The 22,924-nt window shown below is 33.5% G+C and overlaps 1 protein-coding gene across 5 annotated transcripts in view; it reads left to right on the forward strand.

Annotated features, from left to right (window-relative positions):
* The window catches only part of Cog5 (component of oligomeric golgi complex 5), a 360,858-nt gene that overhangs the window by 249,485 nt on the left and 88,449 nt on the right, over window positions 1-22,924 (forward strand). For all 5 annotated transcript variants that reach the window (XM_015488339.2, XM_048786107.1, XM_048786106.1 and 2 more), the window contains 2 exons: window positions 4,629-4,790; window positions 6,730-6,829. In XM_015488339.2, coding sequence (XP_015343825.1) covers window positions 4,629-4,790; window positions 6,730-6,829 — 262 coding nt within the window. The remainder of the gene's footprint in view (window positions 1-4,628; window positions 4,791-6,729; window positions 6,830-22,924) is intronic.

The raw sequence follows: 22,924 nt of genomic DNA on the forward strand, positions 1-22,924 counted from the left end.
AAGATGAGATAGAAGGACATATCAAAGTAGTTTATAACCCCAAAGGAGGTGGGGTAGTCACCTGTGTGATGCTACTGAGAAGCTGAAGAATTTAAGGACTCAGAATAGACCATTGCTATAGCAAGATTAAGGCCTTTGGAAACCTAAATGTGAAATAGTGTTATTATTAATAATTAAAAAAGCATTATTAGAATTGATTATAAGAGAAAGGAAGATGGACTTCTAGAATGAGAACACAAAGGGCTCTGCTGAACTAGCCCTCTTTAAAGCTGGTGAAAAGTATAAGAAAGGAACCTAACCACAATAGCAAATAGCATCTATTAAGCAAAAGTCTTAAAAAAATTTGTTAAGAAAGGCTACAGTCCATAATATTTGAACCAAAGACTGTTCCCTCATTTCCCTTTCCAATTCAGTGAGATAAAGACTACTCTAGACGGCAGCCACCAAGAACATTGGGCTCCCTCTCTTCCCAGCTGCCAGCTGCAGGCTTTCTTCCTAGGAGGAGCAGGACCTCAGTGTTTATTCTCATGCCCTTAACTGCCTGTCACATAGGCTTACTCCAAGCTGAGTATGGTTAAAAAGTAGAAGTCCCTTGTTTTGCCCAGTCCCCATTCAAGGAATGGCTCCCTGCACACATAGTGAGCTGAAAATACAGGGGCCCCACTAGCCTATGCCTGGGCCTTTGAAGTTGTGATTTCCTGCCAGTAAATGCACAGTAAGAGCCACCGCCGCTTCCCCCGCCCCCCTTCCATCAAGTGTTCAGTTCCTGGATTAAGGAGGTTTCACTCAAAATTTAGCTTCCACTTTCTGCCTGGTCACCTTCAGAGCTTGGCATAGAGATTTTGCCTGGGGGAGAAGCAGGCAGTAAAACAGCTCCTGATCTTTTCCCAAAGTAACTGTCTATTTATAACAGCCTGGTAAAGTATAAGCCTAAGAGCACTCTCTAAAACCTGGGCAGTTGTAAAAGGCAATGGGGAGGTGATTTGTAGATCTAGTGAAGATACAGACTAAATTATAGATTAGCTAGTCTTCAGGAGAGTGCCAGGGAACAGGACAACTAGGAGTCCTCCTGGAATTAGAATGAATATCAACTATGACCTTAGAAACTGTTCTGTCAAAAGAGCTACAGTTAAATTGTATTCATTTGTAGAGGAGTTTATGCCTACTGCATTGTTGAAAACTTAAGACAATCAATTAGTAGAGTTAAACATGAAGGTGTGTTCAGGAAAAGCAAGGTGAAGTCCCAGGGTGACTTCTCATACCCAAACCTATATCTCACTGAGAAAAAGTATCACAGGCTTAACACTATGGGAAAGAGAATTAAAATAATCCAGCAAGTCACTAAATAAATAAACAAGTAGCAATAACAAGCCCCAAACCAGGAGATCAGTACCCAGAGTTGCTATAATATATTATCTAAATTGTCCAGTTTCCAATAAAAGATTATGGAGCATAAAGAAACATGAAAATTGACCTGCATATGAAAAATAAAACAAAAAACAAAACTCAAGGACACTGCCTGTGAGAGCAACTGGATGTTAGATTTAACAGAAAAAGATTTTGAAGTAGCTATTATAAAAGTGTTCAGAACTCAAGGAAAGCATGATTTAAAAGTGAGGAATATATGAGGACAACGTTGTATCACATAGAGGCTGCCAATAAGGAGAAATTATTTTTAAAAAATTAATGGAAATTATGGCATTGAAAAGCACAATAACTGAAATAAGAAACTGACCAGAGGAGGTCAACAATGGATTTGAACAGGCAGGAAAAAGAATTAGCTAACTCAAAGCTAGATCAATAGCTATTATGCAAACCACAAAAACAGAAAAAGAATGAAAAATAATAATAAACAGAGCCTCAACAAAAGTGGGATATCTATTGCGATCTATGTGTAATGAGATTACCACAGGAGAGGAGAGAGAAAGGAGAAAGAAAAATATTCAAATAAATAATGACTGAAATCTTCCAAAATTTAATGAGAAGCAATAATCTACAGTGTTCAGAAAGCTCAGCAAACTCCAAGTTGGATTAATGAAAAAGATCTACAAACATCAGTATAAAAATGTCTCTTGATATTAAGGGGTTTGCAAGAATGCTTAATAGGAGCAACTTACTTTTTTTTTTTTTGATATTTGCATAGCTTAAGGGCAGATTCAGAGACTATTTTACTAAGAGCTTTGAAATGAAGGTGAATTGGAAAAATCAGGATGCCAATTGAGAGCATCTTTGAGTGGATGGTAAAATTCATAAGACCTGTTAGGCTGATGAAAAATCTGGTAGGAAAAAGTCACATATCTCCAATCACAATAAGGTCAAAGAATGTGTTCTTTAGAGTAAAATCTACCCTTATGGGAATGCAAAGCCTGACTCTTCTCTTTTTGAGTCATCTACTTTTTTTCTCTTTGATGTCATTTTGTACTATTCACTTGTCATCTACTTGTTCTGCTCCTCTGTTTGCCAGACATAGCCAGGTATGGATTGACCTTTGTCAGGACTTTGCACTTGCTGTTCTCTCATAGAAAGCTCTTCCCCGGAAAAATCTGAGTAACTTGCTACCTCTTTTCCTTTAGGTCTTTGCAGTAAACTTTTCCTTGCCACATCCTATCGAAAATTGAACGGGGGGTGGGGGGAGAAGACAAATCTATTCTCTGTTTTCCTTGCTTTATTTTTCCTGTAGCACTTATCACTATCATATTCCATATTGAACTCATTAAATGTATTTGTTTTTGTGTTTCTTTCTTGTGTAGAGGTATTCATACTTAATAGAAACTGTGCTCACTGCTATATTTCCTGCACCTATTAAATAAAGCTAAATATTATTAAGTAGAGACAATAATATTTGTGGGAAGAAGAGAGAAAAGGTGGGCTATATGAAAAGTTGTCCTCAGACTGGGACACCTTAAAAATAGAACAGTTCAAAATTTGGAAGTTCTTTAGTAAAGCTAAAATAAAGATCATTATAAATGTAAACTTTCACATACAAAACAGGTAATTCTTTCAAATACAGAACAGATTTTAGGAAAGTTACCTATATTGACATTGTAGTCAACAGGGATTCTGCAGCAGATTTGGATAAAAGAGTGTTAACACATATTCAGGGGTCAGAATTTCTGCAGAATTGGAAAGAGGCTTCTTAAGGACAATAGATAATAGGAGAAGACATTTAAATAGATGACATATAATTCAGTAAGAGGAGTGCCTTGAACAGATTTAGATACTAGCTCAACCCTGCTTCCAAGTGATCTTTGCATCTTTATCTGTTAGAGAGATTATAAAATTTGCACTTCACCTGTCCATTTTTCCACTTGACTATAAAACATTCTTTCATATAGTTCTTCCCAGCACTTGTCAAAGTGCCTGGTGCATAGTATTCTCAGTAAATATGTGTTGAGTGAAATACTTATTGAATGAGAACGTATTAAGAGATAACGATGGAATTATGATGCAGGAGCCAAGAGCATTCTGACCTCTAGGCCTGTCAGTGGACCAGAGGGTGAGAAAGAGAGAAAGCCAGGTTTCATATACATGAAGAACAGGTCAGATATTGTCACTGTTAACATTTAAGATAAAGAGGAATTTGCTCTTTAAAAAAATTTTTTTGAAGAGCTGTTAGAAGGATCACAAATAGGAGATTTGAAAGTATCTTCAGTTTTCAATGAAAATATAATAGACTTGGATATTGTCAAAGGAAAGCTAACATCCAGTCATTTGGCTGCTAAATGAGAATGTAGAAATTGTTGGAGACTGGAAATGTAAGGAGGAAAGAAATGTGTGTAGTAGATTAATTTTAGTTTGTGAAGAATATTGTAAAATAAATTAGCTTAGAACTTCAATTGAGGTTATTTGTGTAATCATAGGACTTTCACAAATACTTTGCAGTTTGTCTTTGTTCTTTTTAGTAACACAAGAAGGGAAAACTGATAATAGTCTAGATATGTACCCTTTCCTCTCAGTGAACTTTATGGAAGATGATGACAGCTGTGAGTGAAAAGGGTTGAGCTAATGAGCAGGTCTCTGGAGGTTTGCGTCTCTTGTGTATGCTTGATACTCTATAAATAGGGCTTGGTAAGTAAAGGCATATTCTTCATTAGAATTAATAGATTCTTAAATATTATTATCTTAGTTTCAAGTGATAGATAATAGTAGGTACTGCTACATATTATATTACATTTATAGCTGGGTCTAATGCATAAATTAAAATACTTATGTGATCCTTAGTAAACATTTAATCACAAAATATATTTATACAATTATGTATTTATTTGTTTGTTTATTTATTAGTACCAAGGATTGAACCCAGAGGTACTTAACCACTAAGCCACATCCTCAACCCTTTTTATTTAATTTTTTATTCTGAAACAGGGTCTCTCTAAGTTGCTTAGAGCCTCACTAAGTTGCTGACGCTGTCTTTGATTTTGGGGTCCTCTAGCCTCAGCCTCCTCAGCCACTGGCATGGGCCACCATACCTGGCTATTTATATATATATATTAAAAAAATTTTCTTTCTTTTTGCTAATATAGCTACTCTTATAGTAGATATATTTAAAAGGTATTTATTGCCTGATAACACTAGCATTTAGTATTGCATAATTTAAACTAATTTTTTAAAAATTTCATTTTCCACAGTCCAGAAAAGGCTTTGAAAGACTCACTACAGCCCTATGAGGCTGCTTATCTCTCAAAATCCTTATCTCGACTCTTTGATCCTATCAACTTGGTTTTTCCTCCGAGTGGGCGTAATCCACCTTCCTCTGATGAACTTGATGGTATCATTAAAACTATAGCAAGGTATGTATTTTTTTTATAATGTCCTTCCTTAAGATGCCTGCCACATTTGTTATTGATGTAACATGGCAGTGCATTTGAATTTACCTCAAATTATTCAAGTAATTAGGTCTATAATTAAGAAGTCCTGCAGTGAATGAGTGTACACATAGTAAGTAGAGATTCCAATTAATGAAATTTATTCTAAAAATAGTCTATTATAATCTGTATCTTGCCAAAGTTGGAAAGTAGACCTAGCTTTTCCTATCATAGTAAATTCCTAATATCTCCTACCAAAGTAAGAATAAAAATAATTTTACAAATTGAGAAACTAAAACATAACAGTTAGTGTTTCTTATCCTAAACCCAGAAAGTGCTTCATCACAAAAACAGGGTTCTAATCCTCATTAGCCTACTTGTGTTTGCTATTTTAAGCTTTCTAAGTGAATGTGACAGCTTTTACAACTCTAAAAAGGGAAGGTATCCTAAGTGAGGTGCCACCTAAATGCTGGCAGGCAGTGTAATTATCCCTTAGCCTTTAGATGTGTGCATTTTAAAGTGATCCAGATTAGTTTGCAGTTGAAACTATCAGTTCCTGTCATTGCTTACAGGTTGTTTTGAGAATAAGCCTGTACATTTAAAATGGACATTTTAAGAAGGAAAACTAGTGGCTGGATATTATTGGACCCAAGTGTAGAACTGTCTCAGTTATTTTAGACTATAAATTTGAAGATGGTGATTCTGAGGAATGGGAGAGTAAAACTAAAAAGCCACAGGTATTATACACATATCATCAGCTACAAACACACCTATAAGAGTCTAGATTGCCTAGCATCTTGGTCCTAAACCTCTTTGCTGTTATCTTAACTTGCTGGAGATTTGACTCTGTATTTTTTTTATCCTAAGGTCTGTTACCTGTTTAGGGTGCAGGTGATAAAAACACAGTCCTAGATTCAACTTGAGCTCATAAACCTATTTATGTAAACATTAAAGCAGCATCTCTCCTATGCCACATCTTGACAGTGGTGGTATAATAAAAAAATAATCAGGACCTTGAAGAAGCATACTGATGCCAGTGTTTAATACAATTTTAAAGTGAACATTAATAAAATTATGTCTCAGTACTATATGAGAGAGCACTTTTTGTCACACATAATATGCACTAATATTGTTCCAAACTCCTTCTGTTTCTTTAAGAAGATAATCTGGGAAGTATCAACATTCGGTCTACTTCAGAGATAATTGCTTTTCTAGCTTGCTTGTATATGGGTTTTCATGCAGTTTTTAACTTTTAGTATTCTTTTCATGGTCTTTGTAAAAATTTCACTATTTTTGGTTAGTCATGTTAGATGTCAAATTAATTAATTGTTAAAGATGAAAATAAACACAACAAGGAAATACTTAAAAGAATCCAAGTTTATAAAATTTCTAATTATAGCCATTATGCTTTTGATATGTTTTAAAAGCTGGTCTTTACAAAATAGCATGCATGGACATAATTTCTACAAAAACTGAATATCTTTATGTATCATGTCATGTGTAATTTATATTTTTAGACTATGTCCTTCCAAGGTCATCATTTCCATTCAAAAGCTGTCATTTCCTTGCAGATGTCTGTGATATGCAGTGCCTCTAATTGCACTTATCAGTATTTGCAAGAGTGCTGCTTTAAAAATCTGTACACAATTCACTCTGTTAATCACAGACTGAACCCACACATGATGTGCTTTTATTAATGGGAAACTGGTCATTAACAAAGCTATATCTCAAAGCACTTTTTCCTAATGCTGAATTTATGCGAGGTGGGGGAATAAAACAATGTACCACTTCTTGGAAACAATCAGCAAAATGTATAAAAAGAAACACTGCATTACTTATTGGGCTTATTAGGCTTATATGTTGTGCTTTACTTTGTTGATGAACATATTTTGCTAAAATTAAAAATTGTTTTTGTTTTCTGCAGTGAACTAAATGTTGCTGCTGTTGATGCAAACCTCACATTAGCTGTGGCAAAAAATGTGGCAAAGACCATTCAGTTATATGGTGTAAAATCAGAGCAGCTTGTAAGTAGTTCCCTTTTCTGTAAGCTTTAATGATTTTGTTTAAAAGTACTAATTACATAATACTTGACTAAACATAACTAACACTGTAAAAAATGAAGTAATCTATTTTTGCCAATATCTGAGTTGTTTAATTTGGTTCTATAATAATTTTTAAGATAGCTTGTTGACAAGTTGACTGAAATAATTTGCATAAAATGATCCTTGGTGGTAACTGTACTTAGAGCCTTCCTACTTGTAGTTCCAACGGAAGGCCAAATTTTGTTTGCTATAACACAGTACTGTTTTCTATTAAATTCTTCTTGTTGTCTTGACAAATAATTTAGAGGCATTTTTTTTAAAACTTTGTTTATTAAAAACCAGCCATAAAGAGAAATGGAAGTTCTTTGTAAGCAATTAGATGACTAATTTTTCTCTCAAACTTTGTTTATAGATGCCTTATAATAATATTCGTTGCTTTAAAAAACATGTTTTTTGTTATAAATAAAATTCAGTATTATATCTAGAAAAATTTAATCTGGTTACTGAAAATGTCAGGGAAAAACGCCCTTATGAGATGGTTTCACTAGAGGAAAGAATCAGCATATGTATAGGAAATATCTTGCATTTTGGTGGTGGCAGGGGTGGGATAGAGGTTAGGCGTTAGTAATGGCAATATATTTGGTAGAATTATTGCAAAAGACTTTGAAAACAATCAAAATAATCTGAGAACAGTGACGCATGCCTATAATCCCAACAACTCAGGAGGCTGAGGCAAAGGATTACAAAATTAAAGCCAGCCTCAGGAATTTAGAACTTGCCTTACAATAAAATTAAAAAGGAACGTGTTGTATCTCCGTGGTAGAATACTCCTGAGTTCAGTCCTCAGTACCAAGAAGAAAAGAAGAAAAAAAAATCAAAACACATCAACTAACACACTTGAATTGATATTTTTGCTTAAATAGTCTGTGGCTCTAGGTTGCTTAGGCATATTTAATCTACAGTGATGAAGGTTGATGAAAAATCATTAAGTTTTTCATTTTTTTTAATAGAATTCTTACCCCCCCCAATTTTACTTTTCACCTTTCATTTTATTATATAAGGAAAGTCTTTATTGAATAAGATTACAAAAAAAAAAATATGTGCTTTATTTATTTATTTAGGTACTGGGGATTGAACCTAGGGGTGGCTTGCTTCTGACCTACATCCTTAGCCCTTTTTTTAAAAAAATTATTTTTTATTTTGAGAGAGGGTCTTGCTAAGTTGCTATGCCTTCACTAAGTTGCTGAGGCCGGCCTCAAACTTGAGATCCTCCTGTCTCAGTCTCAAGTGGCTGGGATGGAGCTGGCTGGCTGGGATTGAGCTAGGAATATGGCTCAGTAGTAGAACACTTGCCTATCATGCATGAGGCCCTGTATTGAGGCCCAGCACTGCAAAAAAGAAAGGATCAAGTGGCTGGAATTATATATGTGTACCATCATAGCTGGTATAATTTCAATTACATTTTGTGTTGTTTAGTTCTTGGCTGTTAATAACACCATTCCTGCTACTCCTCTGTGTTTTAAAATTTGACATGTTTTGTTCTTTGATCTTTCCATATTCTTACTCTTAAATATTTTTTTGGTGGTACTGGGAATTGAATCCAGGGCGCAGAGCCTTCCCCATGCTAGGCAAGCATTCTTCCACTGAGTTACATCCCAGCCTTCATTATTCTTATTCTTTTAGAATAATTTCACTAAAAACAGTTAGAGGAAATAATCAAATACTAAGTATTTGGTTGAAGAATGAAAGAAAACAGATTTTTAAGTAGAATAACAACTTGTATATAAATGGAAATGTTGACTCAAGATTTGGAATGAAAGCTAAATCTTTAAATAGGGGATTCCTTTTACAGTTGAAAAATTAAAGTCTCAAATATACCAGGTTGAAAAGTGACAGAAATCAGATTATTAATGGGACGTTTAGATGCTAAGATAAAGGAAATCTAGAAATTTAAAGATAGGTTTGCTTTCGAAGAGGGTGACTTGAAAATACAAGCTGAAATTAATTAATTAATTAATTTTTAGAGTTTTAAGGATATCAGTGACATGGAGAAATACTATATAACATTAAGTGGGAAAAGTATGATACAAAACTGTGTGTGTTTTAGTTAGCTTTGCATTGTAACACCTGAAATTTAGAATGCCCAGCTATCCAGGTTCCAAAATTTATTTTCCTAAAAATTAGAAGTTTCCTGCTGCCAAATACTTTAAAATACTTAATTATAGCTTTAATATCAGGAGAAAGGCTCATGAGAGGATTTTCAAACTGCTTTTAACATTGTGGGTATAGTAGAGTATACTATAAATCTATAAATCACCTGTAAAGTACATTTATATTCTTATAATAACAGATCAGAAATTATTTTTATCATTACATATATATTTTTCCCAAAACCTTTTCTGTTATTAATCATCAAAGACCAATGTCATACAAACATAAATTTCTGTAAGAAGAAATGTTAAAATCCTTTCCTCCCTCCCTTCTTTATCCCTCCTTCCTTCCTTCCTTCCTTCCTTCCTTCCTTCCTTCCTTCCTTCCTTCCTTCCTTCCTTCCTTCCTTCTGTGGTGAATCTGAAGTGGTATCAGAGGGTAGGATAGACTCATCCCCCACCCCCTGGGTACCAGGGATTGAACTTAGGGGCACTTTAACCACTGAGCCACATTCCGAGCCCTATTTTGTATTTTATTTAGACACAAGATCTTACTGAGTTGCTTAGCACCTCACTTTTACTAAAGCTGGCTTTGAACTCAACAATCCTCCTGCCTCAGCCTCCTAGCCGCAGAGATAGATTTATTATTAAACACTGTATTCACGATAAGTCAGTCATGGATTGTGCAAATCCATTAACATATATTATCTACATATTTTGTGATTTGCTCATTCACTTTACAAAATAACAGAGATCTGTAACTACTATTTCAATACATGCATAATATATATTATATATATCATAGTTTATTAACTTCTGTGCTCTTAATATATAGTTAGATGATAATTTAGTGGTTTAATTTTTAGATAAGAAGGGTTTAACACTGAATTCTCATGTGTGAATTCTAAGCAATAGGATATACATGTATTTTTTAGAACGTGTCATGAATGTCAGCTTTCTAGGTGAATTTTTGTAAAAATTAAGAGCACTGGTTTTTGGACTCTCTCCATTTAAAAATTCTTATTCATTTGCCTTGACAGCAATTGGGAAGTTATAATCAATGTACTAAGTAGAATTTTGTGTTCAGAACACATAGTTATAGACATATAAACCATAGTGTTTTATGATTGAACTGAACAAATTATTTAATAGCAATGTATTGCTTATTTGTTTCTATAGTCTGAAGTGTGCCTTACAGAAGAAAATAACACTAGACTTTATAATGGAAAGTTCAAATTTATGTTTTTCCTTGTCCTCAGTGTATTAAAAAGAAATTAAAATTTCACTATATAAGGGAACTGTTGGTGCACCTTTATAATTTATGGGAATGTAAGCTTTTTTGATAACAAAATTGTAGGTAAATAATAAGTATTCCTTTAAAAAGTGAATTATTACATATTTTTCAGCAGTAACTATTACCTTGTGATTTTAAGGAATCTAGAATCAGTGTAAATATCAAATGTTATGAACTATGAGAAAGTAAAATTGATACATAATTAGGTTGCAGACTGAAACAATAATAGGAGTGACTTTTTACAGAAGATTTCCATTTCAATACAAGTCAGTAGTTGTAGACACTAGGGTTTTGTTTTAAGGCCTTGTAAATATATACTTATTCTTTGTTTAATTTCATATGTAACTTTGAGACTTGGCATTCCCTTAATGGAAGAAAACTTGCATGTGTGTTATTTAAATACTCATGTAGAGACATATGAGTTCGATGTTTGTAGTTTTAAAAGAATTATTTAGTGGATATTTTAATGTCATCTACATGAATACCTCTTCACGTAATATGGTAATGACTTATGTTGTTCACATTCAAATAAATAAAAGATCAAAGGCAATACGAAAATCTTGGAATAGTTTTTATATTATATTTTTATGTTATAAAAATAAATTATATAAATAATAGTTTTTGTTATAATAGTTTTTACATTATTTATAAATAAAATATAAGTATTAATAAAATATAAATATGCACTTAGCTATAATACAAACATGCTGGACCCTTTGGGTTAACTACCCTCTTGATCCTTTAGCTAGCCCTCTTTCATACTCTGTTTTACATTAGACTTATTTTAGTTCCCTCCCTTTAAGATAGCTTTATGACTTGCGTCCTAGACACAAAGTAGCTTGATTTTTCTGGAGGCTATTCCAGGTCAGTGGTAGATGTATTGTCAGGCTTGTCTAAAAGTCAGTAGGCTCTATTGATGACAGAGAGCAGTGCTACACAATGGTGATTCTCATCATAAAATACTTCCATGAGAAAGCAAAAAATTCAGAGTTTTCAGTTAAAAACTGTTAATGTCTATATTAGTTATCTGCTGCCACAGAATACTGTGTAACTAGCAGCCAGTTAGTATTTATTGATCACGCTTTGCTGGTCAGAAGGATTATAGCCATGTGGCTTTGCTGACCTTGGCTAAGTTTGCTCATATGCTGGCTGGCTGCTGATCTAGAGCCTTAACCATAATTAAGATTATGTTCTGTATGTTTATAATCCTACAGCCAGCTCTCCTGGGCTTGACCTTACAGTAAAGGCAGAGGCACAGGAGAGAAAGTATCCCCATTAAGTATGGTTCACCAAAACAGCTCAACCACAGTACCAAATTAAACAGCAAATAGAGATGCAAGGAAAGGTGAAGGATTGGGGCTAATTATGCCATCTATCACAAAGCCAAATTGGAATGTGGCAACTACCAAAAAAGAGAGCTTGTGAACTTTACTTTTTATTCCCAAAATAATCTTGTTATTTGAATCCTAACCAACTTGTATTTGTTTTTGTGTCATTTGGCTACTAGCTTCAGAGTCACAGAAGAGAAAAATTCATTGCTATAGTAATTTCATAATTTTGTTTTTTTTTTTTTGTTTTTTACTTAATGATTTTAATTCATGTTAATATTATATTTTTTAATTGAGTTTTTATTGTTGTTGTTGTTATTGAAGCTGTGGTCTTGCTCTGTTGCCTGGGCTGCCCTCCAGCTCCTGGGCTCAAGTGGTCCTCCTGCTTTTGCCTCCCAAGTAGCTGTATAGCTGGGACTACAGGCATACACCACTATGCCCGACTATTAGCCTTTGTCTGAACTACTAGGACTTCATTTAATGATACTGTATGTGTTGACCCCTTATCACATTCCTTAATTTTTGTTATTCCTGGACTTGTTTCATTACCACAACTAAATAATATTCAAAAAATATTTTCCATCATCTATTTTCCCTGCCTTTCTTATTAAAAATATTTCTATTAATTTTTTCCATTTTTCCAAAATTTGCAGTTTCTTTAGTCTATGAGTGAAATAAATCTTCCATACCCATCCTAGGAAATATAAGTGTTAGTTAAAGGCTTGAAAAAGAATTGAACAATTGGATCTTGCCCTGTAATTTTCCACTGCTATGTTAGCACTTGATGCAATCAAGATAATTTGATAAATAAGTTATTCAATTTTTCCAAGTGTTCTCATTGAGACAATTTGTCTGAATTGCCTAGTCAATTTTTCACAGGAAGTGGAAATCTTAACATTGTAGAGCTATTACACCCCCCTTCTTTATTTATTTGTTTGTGTGCTCATTTTTTCAGTTATTTGTTTGTTTGTTTTTGTACCAGAGATTGAACCCAGGGGTCTTAACCACTGAGCCACCTCCCCAGCACTTTTTATTTTTCATTTTGAGGCAGAGTCTAGTTAAGTTAGTACCTCACTAAGCTGCTGAGGAAGGCCTTGAACTTGGATCTTCCTGCCTCAGTCTTTCAAGTCTTACTGAGATTACAGGCATGTACCATCATACCTGGCTGTTACATCTTTTCAAGGATATTAGTGATCAAATAGAGCTTTTAATACTACCCGTTCCCAAGTATGGAATATGATTTAATTCCCTCATGGATAATTCAAAGTTATAACAAAGTATATTTCTGGAAGAAAAAGTTGTCAGCAGTTAGCCAAGATTAGGCTGTGCTTCACTATGAGTAGCCTCTACTACCCTAGCATAGCTGACACATGGATGCATATAACAATAAAGGTGTATCCTACTCACAAATAAGGTCTAAAGAAAACCTGCATTTACTAGATAAGGCTGCTATAGGTATGGACTTGCTACATGAGGCAAGATTGCCTTGCAAATGGAGCCAAGGCCTAACATGTTTTGGTTGGGCCTGCAGATATCTAGTACCAGTGTGACTAGATATCTCTGTTGCTAGCATTACATAAGGCTCTGAATTGAGAATTACAATAGGAATGATGGGGAGGGATATATGAGTAAAGATGCCTCTATAAACCCCAGATATTAAGGACAAACTGACAGAGAACACAAGAAATACTAGCTTTGAAGAAAAATTAGGATACAAAGTTAAATTCAGTATATTCAAATTTAAAAGTGGTTATTTACATCTTAAAAGATATTAATTGTCTTAGATTATAATTAACTTCATCAGACATAGCATACTTTTGGGCAACTGACTTTTATTCAGCTCACTAGTATGAAGTTGTGCCTATTTAGAGTTTTCTCAGATATAGCTGAACAATAATAAAATGGTGACATATAGAAAAATTCTCTCTGTGATAAGAACCAAGAAAATAATTTCTCCCTCTCTGGGAACATATTTTTATCATTTTTCAATGTGTTAGGATATGAAGTGTTTAGTCTAGCAGATCAGTGCATAGGTTTTATGGGATCTTTGAATCCCAGGAATTATAAATGTTATATGATGTGTAAATTTTTACCTGGGAAATTGCTGCAACAGATTTCAGAGAAGCCTGTGATGCCTACTCTCACAATACCTGAAAAATATCTGGAAAATCCTCCTAAATATTTAGAAACTAAACAGCATACTTCTAAATGACTCATGGGTCAAAGAGAGGATTGGAAAAAAAAAAAACTTTGTTAAGATACAATTTTGCGTACCATAAAATTCACACATTTGAAAAAAAAAATTTAATTGTGATAAAATGCACATGTTACAGTTTACCACCTAGCCAGGTGTAGTAATACACATCAAATACACATCAGTCCCAGATTCTCTGGAGACTGAGGTAGGAGGATTGCTGGAGCCCTTAAGTTTGTGGCCAGTCTGGGAAATATGGACCCTACTTAAAAAAAAAAAAAAAAAAAAATCCCCATCTCAATTGGTTTTAAGTGGAAAGTTAATATATTCACATTGTTATGTAACTTATGTGTTCTGGTTACCAACTTGTCTGAGTCCAGTGAGACAGAACATACTCATATGCAATATATTGTGTAGAATGAATTAATTACTTAGAGATAAACAGCAAGGGACAACATAAACTTAGGATTCTTGGTAAACCAGTCCTCCAAGGATGAAGTCTCAATTGCATGTGTCCTACTTGCACCATGGATAAGGGCCTCTAAAGCATTTTATACCTCAGGGTCACTTGAAAAGATGGAAAATTTAAAAAAATATTTTGAACCACCTAAAAATGAAACATACCAACATTGATAGAATCTAGTTAACTCAGTAAGGTTCAGAGCATTAAATCCTCATATTGGGAAGAAAAAGGTCTTAACTTAATGATCTCATAATTTTTCACATAATGAATTAGAAAGGAAAGTAATCGGGAATGTAGCACAGTCTAGCACTTGCCTAGCATGCATGGAGACCCTGAATTCAATTCCCAGGCCTTCCCCCACCAAAAAAAAAGAGAGAGAGCAAATTAAACCCATAACAGGTCAAAGGAGGGAAGTAATAAAATGAGAATAGAAATCAATCAAATTGAAAACACAAAACCAATAGAGAAGATCAATGAAACAAAAATCTTATTTTAGAATTATAAATTAACTTCAGTGAAATTATTGTACTTAAAGTGTATAACCCCCCATACTATTTCTATTTATCATCTACAAACAGAAAATACAATTTGTTTTTGAAAATGCTTTAATGGCAGCAAAACATCAAAGTCTTAGGAATAATTTGACAAAATATGGGCGGGCTTCTACACTGAAAACTATACAATATTACTGAGAAAAATAAGAATTAGATAAGGGTTGGTGTATATCCTATTCATGCCTTAGATGATTCAATATTACAAAGATATCAATTATTGTGAAATTAATATGTAGATTTGATATAATTTCCATAAAAATCCTAACAGATTTTCTTTTACAGAAATTGATAAGGTGATTCTAAATTTACTATGGAAATGCAAAATATCAAGAATAACAAAGACACGTTTAAGAGGAACATTGAAGGAAGATTTGATATTCTAGCTAATAAATTTTATTTAAAGTATTAGTGCCAGTGTAGAGGGATAGAACATTAAAAGAGAAAATAGCCCCACACATAAGTAGTTACTTACTGTGTGACAATAATGGTACTGAAGAATAGTGGAGAAAGGGTATCTAGAAAGTCTCCTAGATATAATAAACTAATCTTAGGATAAAAACACTGAAAAAGGACACAGATTAGAAATTAAAATGTGGGAATGCCTTTTGTATTATTCCTTAGTTTCTTCAAACAACCACCTTTCCACAGTTTAAATAGCCCAAAACTTCTAAAATAAATTTTGTAAAACTAAATATGTTATATGTCCTGGAAGTCTGGGGAAAATAAAGGAATAAAATGTATATGTAGAAGGGTATGTGTGCCAGAAGAAATTCTTTTCTGATTTCTAGGTTCTTTTGTTAATTCCAAACATATGTTAGAACTATCTTTGCTAAGAATTTGATTTAGTTGGGAGATTGAATTTCTAACTGTAATCATTCTAGTTGAACTTCAGAGATTAACAATAATGAAAAGTTTTGTGCTCTGAGAAATTCAGATCCCCTTACTTCATCTCTTATGCATCCAAATAACTTTTAAAAATTAGCAGGAGAAATATTTGTATGTACTGATTTGGAAAAGTCCAAGATGTATTGTTAGGTTAGAAAAAAAAATCAGAATAAACAGTAGTCCCACTTGTAAGTAAATTAAATATATGAATAAATGCTGTTTTATGCTTTTCCTTTTTTACCCCCTCCAGAAGGTCACATAAGAAACTATTACTATATGACACTGTGGAGAATGAGACTTATGATATGGAGATTTTTTTGTGTGTGTGCCTTTTAGTTTTGTTTCAGTTTTAAACTAGATGTAGGTTTTAGAGGAAGAAATAGCCAGGCATGGTGGGCTACTTGGGATGCCGAGGCCAGGAAGATGCAAATTCTAATCAAGTTTTGGCAACTTAACAAGACTGAGTTTCAATATAAAAAATGAAAAGGACTAGGGATGTAGCTCAGTGGTAAAGTGCCCTGGGTTCAATAACCTTCCCCCTCAATACCACCAAAAAAAAGAAAAGAAAAAGAAGAAATACTTTAATTAGTACCCAGAGAGGTTGATCATACTGAATGGGACTGAGAAATTAAGTACCAGTGGCTTACAAGCCAACAGGAGTCTGGTAGCTGATGAATTAATTTGCTTGGACTTTGGTTGTATCACCAGATCTTCCAGATTTGGGGACTACTTCTTCACCTTTCCCTACATGTCTGGATTCTTAGAAACTGACAGACTAAAGACTAACTGTTCTTGCTTTCCCAGAGTTCCTTGTGACCCAGTCTGTATTCCTGGAACTATGTGACTTTAACCCTCAATCATGCTAGCCCTTGCCTTTATTCTGAACAATAGGGAAAACTTTAATGATTAGAATTAGAAGGAGAAATCTAACTCAAAGAGGAAGTATTGAATGGAAGAATTAATATCCCAAAAAATTGACCAACATGTAGGTAAATCTAAGCTTTAATTTCTTAAAACAAAAACTAATAATGGCTGATATGGAACATAGAAATAGGGTTGAAATAAAATACAAGTCCACATTAAGGTGTCATGAATTTTAAAACTTCCTAAAATACTTTCAAAAACTTTTTATTCTTTTTAGTTATACATAACAGTAGAATGTATTTTGACATATTATACATACATGGAGTATAGTGTCCCATTCTTGTGGCTGTACATGATGTGCAGTTACACTGGTTCTGTATTTATATATGAACATAGGAAAGTTATATCCAATTTATTCTATTGACTACCCTTTCATTCCCCTTTGTCTAAAATATTTGTATTATTTAGAAGGATTATGAAGTCATAAGTACTTGAACTTAGGTTGATTGTTAATTTTTAACAATTTAATTATGACCTGAGATAATAAAAATAGAATGTATAACTTCTAACTAGTTTGGTGGCAAAAGGCATAAAAAGAAAACTATCAGTACAATAAAAGGCTGAAAAGAAGGCAGAATAAAAGAATAAAAGTAAAATGATATATAGAAAGTTCATAATAAGGTGGTAAAATAAGTCTAAATTCATCATGCATCGTATTAAATATAAACAACTGGCCACTGACATTCAGATAGAAACTATGAATAAATTTAGCTTTGTGGAACATACCTAAAATATAAGGACAAATAGGGGATGAAAGTAAATAAATGGAGAAATATATTTCAGACAAATATTAATCAGAAAAAGACTGACATAACTATATTACCATCAGATAAAACTGACCTTAAGGCAAAGACATTAGGGATTGGGGAAGGTCTCATGCTGAGAAAAGAAATAGTGTACTGAGAAGGCATAAGAATTATCATTGATATCAAAACCTCAAATTAATAATGCAAAAGTAGATACAATTACAGAGAGAAATTTACAAATCCTTTATAAAAATGGGAGGTTGTGATAGTGAGTGGGGTCATTCAGGCCACAGTAGAATGATAAATCTTTAGACCTATCCTCTTGAGACTTTCTTAGGCAGTTTTAGTAATGTATGGCAACCACAAACATGGTGTGACAAATATAATAGTGACATAGTTTGAAAAATAGATTTTTTTATATTTTTAGAGAAACAGTTGCTCTCAGGTAATTAACCTTTTTATTTTTTTTTTTCTAAACATTGTTATTAAGATTGATTTCTGGATAAAACTTAATTAACTTGGAGTTCAGTAATACGCTTTATAGTTTTGATTTAAATTGAAATTTATTTATATATAAAGTAATAATTGCTGGATGTGATTGTACATACATGAAATCCCAGCTACTCAACAGGCTACACAGGAGTATTGCTTAAGCCTAGAAGTTTGAGACTGACTGAGCAACATAGGGTGATCTCCATCGCACATATGAACTTGCGCGCACACTTTCTTTCTCTCTCTCTCTCTCTCTCTCTCTCTCTTTCTCTTTCTCTCTCTCTTTCTACCCCCACCCCCCCAGAAATTGAACCCAGAAGTACCTAACCACTTAGCCATAGTCCCAGCCCCCCCCGCCCTTTTTTTTTTTTNTGAGACAAGGTCTTGCTAAGTTGCTTAGGACCTTGCTTAGTTGCTGAGGCTGACCTCAAACTTATAATCCTCCTGCCTCAGCCTCCCAAGCCACTGGGGTTATAGGTGTGCACTGCCATACCCAGCCCCATCTCTTTATAAAAAAGGAATAATGCATGCTACAAAATTGTGTTGATTAATGTAGGCCTAAATAATAAGATATAATGATTTTAAGTGTTTAGTAGCAATGAGAGTAACAAACTTTCTTATCCTTTGAAAGTTCTATAGTTTGAAATTTAACCTGTATTATACTCAAGTTACTATAAACCACAGGTCTTATTCTCTGTATTTTTTGTTGATTTATAAATTAATAGCCTTCATTATTCAAAAATGGGGAAAACTCTATATATCTCGTGGTAAATAGTTCTTATTCAAAGAAATAAAAATATGCAGACTTGTGACTATAATTAACAAGGCCAACATTAAAAAGCCTGTGACTGGTCATGAGTAGGTGGTAAATCCATGGGCTGTATCAAAACTTAAGGGTATTGGAAGGAAAATAAAGTCAAAGCTTTTGGGGGGGAGTATCATATTAAATGATCTGTTTTTAGGAAGTTGTTTGCTTCCCCACCCAGCATTAGTGCCAGGTGGAAATTTTCACTTGAAGGACAGGAACCTGGAGATGTACAGGAAGTTAAAGAGAAAGATAGGTTGTTAGAATATCTCATAGCAGCAGGTTGTCTGAGCAGAAAGCTGTATTTCATTCCTGTGTGCTATTCTTGCTCATCTCTTATGTAAAAACAAGATTTAAATTTGCTTCCTGCTTCTTTTTTATATGTTAACTGTTCAAAAGGGAAATGTTTCAAGTGTTTTCTTTTTGAAAATGGATTTATTAAGGGTTTAGTCCAACATCAGGATATAACATTAATGCTGAATCTGTTCTATGCTTAAGTATACCTGTCTTTACTTTTTAAATAGCTGTGTCGTAACACTTTTTTTTAATCTAGTAGTCAAATATTTGATAAATTTAGCAGTCTATAATATAGCTAAGAACTAGGAAGGAAAGGAAAATATCTTTTGAATGGCTAGACTTGATATCATAATGTCTGTATACAAAAGCACACACTTAACTCCAGGAAAGTCTCCTCGCTTTAACGTGGTTAGTTCTCTAGTTGTATACTTTAAGACATATTAGACTAAGATGAAGGGAGAGTATCAACAAGAGGTCAATAAAGAAAAGGCTTACAAATTAGAAATAGGGGAAGGAGAAGCAAACTTTAAAAGATTGTTACCTGTAGCCATTAAATGATTGAAAGGGCAAGCAGCTATACATACTCTACTCAGTTCTAGTAAGTCATTTTTAAACAGAAGAGGTGTAATTCTCAAAAGTACTGCTCACTCTAACAGTAGTCAACATCTACAATGGTTAACTTAAGTAGAATTTGCCTTTATAAGATACAGTGAAACATAAACTATCGTGTGACATAATTTTAGAAAGGTTTCCTTGAAAATAGTTTCTGATGGTTTTAGCACCCAAGCAAACTAGTTTCATTCAAGGTGGGTTAAGTCGATTTCCCAGGGAAATGAGGAATTGCTATGTAAATCTATGAAATTGTCCCTTGCTGTCCATCTTCAGAAACACATCCTAAATCTGGACTCCAAATGTAATACAATTTCTGATGTTTTACCAGTTATGTTTAATATTAGAAATATTTGATAATTTAATTGTAAGTACATGTATCTAAACATTATTTCTATTTTTATAGGATAATTGACATTATAATAAATCAAGTTATATTTAATAATAATTCTTATCTTATATTCTAATCTAAACCAGAAATCTATGAAGAAAACATTTGATGCATAAACATAAATAAAAATCAGTTATTTTCATCAGTGTCACGGATGATTGATTGAAACGTACCTTAAAGAGATTTACTTTTTCCTAACAGTTTTGGAGTAACCAAAGCATTTTTTGCTTGTTTGTTTTAAATCTTTATGGGATGGAAATTGTATACTTTAGAATTTTATAACCAACAAAATTATCTTGTATAATATTTTCTAAGTCTCTGAAACAACTGAACTTTTAGGTACTTGGTGGAATTCCAAAGTGCCTTTTACTGCTATTTTACTATTTTCTTCTTTATGTGATGCTTCATACTGTTTCTCAACATTTTTACTTTATTTCTTTTCACTCTTTTACAACATAGATAATTTTTTTTTTTTTTTTTTTTTTTACTATTAACACTATAACAAAACATCTACCACTCTTCTTTGTTCTATCAGGTGAATTGCCTAATATACCCAATGATTCCCTTATTCTTTGGTTTTCTTTATGCATATATTTTCTGTATTATTTTCTTAGGATACATTTACAATGGAGGAATATATAAAGAAACAGCAGTTTTGAAGTGCCTGGAATTTATTCCCCTTAAGATTTCCTGATCTAGAATAACCATAGACTATGCCTGCATTCTACCAAATTTGGGATACACACACACACAATGTACGCACAAAAATGTGATGTATTATTATTGTTGTTCTTTTAAAGAAAAGCAGAAAGAGTAATACATGGCTCTCATGTTATCATTCCCATGCATGTCGAAGAGAACTATGAGTTGTGGCCTGCTATGCCTTCTCACCACAACAATCTGGGAAGTGACTAGAGATCTCTTGGATTTGACCCTAGAGATGGAATCTGTGAGTAATCCCAGATTTATCTCATATCAGTACTTTGGACATATGCTATATGTCTAAAAGTTTAATGTAGGGGAAGTAATGCTAGAATAAGAATTGACAACACTAGGGCTAATAATCCACCTAGTAGGAATAGATTATAAAGTTGCATAGGCAAATAGGAAATATTATTCTGGTTTAATGTGTTGCATTGTGCTTAGGGGATTTACAGGTATATAGTTGTCTGAGTCTTCTAATAGGTCTGAGGAGAATAAAACTAAGGCTAATATAAAAATAAGGAGTATCAAGCCTAGGTATCTTCAATTGTATAGTAGGGGTGAAAAGGGATTTTTTTTTTAAATATTTTTTTAGTTGTAGATGGACACAACACCTTATTTGTTTATTTTATTTGTTTATTTTTATGTGGTGCTGGAAACGAACCCAGTAGTGAGAAGGTATTTTAATGAGATGCTGTAGATCAGGGATTACTAATAGTGTTAATGGGCCAAGCTATATGGGCAATGACCAAACAGCCCAGGTCATGTAAGAAATGCTTCTCCCATGGGAAAGCCCCGCCTCTGTACTCCTCAATAGTTGCTTAGCATAGCATGTTTGGCAACACAAAATGGCAATTTTTATACAATGTAAAAGTGTTCTCCCTCTGGTCCCCATTTTTCTTGGACAATGTACCCTTTCAGAGATTGATTGTCTAGATGTTAGTAACCATTCTTTTTTTATTTTTAAATTGTAGGTGGACACAATAACCTTTATTTTATTTATTTACATGTGGTGGTGAGGATCAAACCCAGGGCCTCACACATGCTAGGTGAGCACTGTACCACTAAGCCACAACCCCAGCCCACTATTCTTTAACTTGTACTCAACTAGGGACGTTTTGGCTGACTCCTCTTTCTGCTTATGATTTTAGATCTCATGACATTGTTTTTGAATCATAGCGACAACTACTTCTGATTAATATGGTTTGGACTATAAAAGGTGTACTCAAACCCTGCAAGGGGGTCAAAGGGTGTAGACTTGCCTTGCTCCTTGGTCTACCAGCTGGTGGATCTGAACCACTGGCTAGTGAATAAAGGTTCTGTCTCCTGCTCTAAGATTGACTTGGTGATTTATTGCAATTTCACCTTACCAATAGAAGTCATCTTCTGGGTCAAATCTAAGAGATCTCTAGTCACATTTTGAAGTGCTGTGTTAAGATACCATGGCACAGTTGATTTTTGATGTTTTCTGCATCTTTGAGAGGGAGGAGTGATAATTTAGGAGTTATGCATTTTCTCTTTCTGCTTTTCATTAAAAGTATAGCAGCAACATGGTGGCGGGGGTGTGGCTCAGCGGAAGAGTACTTGCTTCCCATGTGGGAGTCACTGGGTTCAATCCTCAGCACCACATAAAGGTAAATAAACAAAGATACTGCGTCCATGTATAACTAAGAAATGTTTTTTAAAAAAGAATAACAGCAACAATAATAGCCTTTCTCTGTGTACATTTTTTTTTTGCTGTCAATCCCAAAATTGAATAAAAAGCATATATTAGATCAAAAGAATTCATCTTAATAGAAGTTTCATATTAAAATTTAATTTGGCAGTTATAAAAACATGTTTGCTACTTTTGGAAAATTAAGCATAAAAATTCATCAGAACTTTATTTAAAGTTTTTCTTAATATCTGATTTGAGTATAAAAATGTTTACTTATTTTTATTCAGAAAAGCATTGTAGATTTGTATATATTTCACATTGTTCTGCTTCTCTAAATCTATGAAATTCTAATAGATTTTTTTCTTGAGTATTTTATGTGTACTTGCAGGGAAATAATCAGGATTATGAATAAATTCATGTGAAAAGGAGTTATCCTGTAGTCTTTCCATTCCCTTAACAGTAATGGAAATAAAAGATATATAGACCACCAGAAGTATTTCCATAATATCTGGAAAGTAGTTTACACTTTTGTAATTCAAAACTGATCTATGATGTGTTTTCTTGTTTTTGTTCTTAGACATTTTTA

Source organism: Marmota marmota, unplaced genomic scaffold (assembly GCF_001458135.2).
Source record: "Marmota marmota marmota unplaced genomic scaffold, marMar, whole genome shotgun sequence".
NCBI classification, from domain to species: Eukaryota; Metazoa; Chordata; class Mammalia; order Rodentia; family Sciuridae; genus Marmota; species Marmota marmota.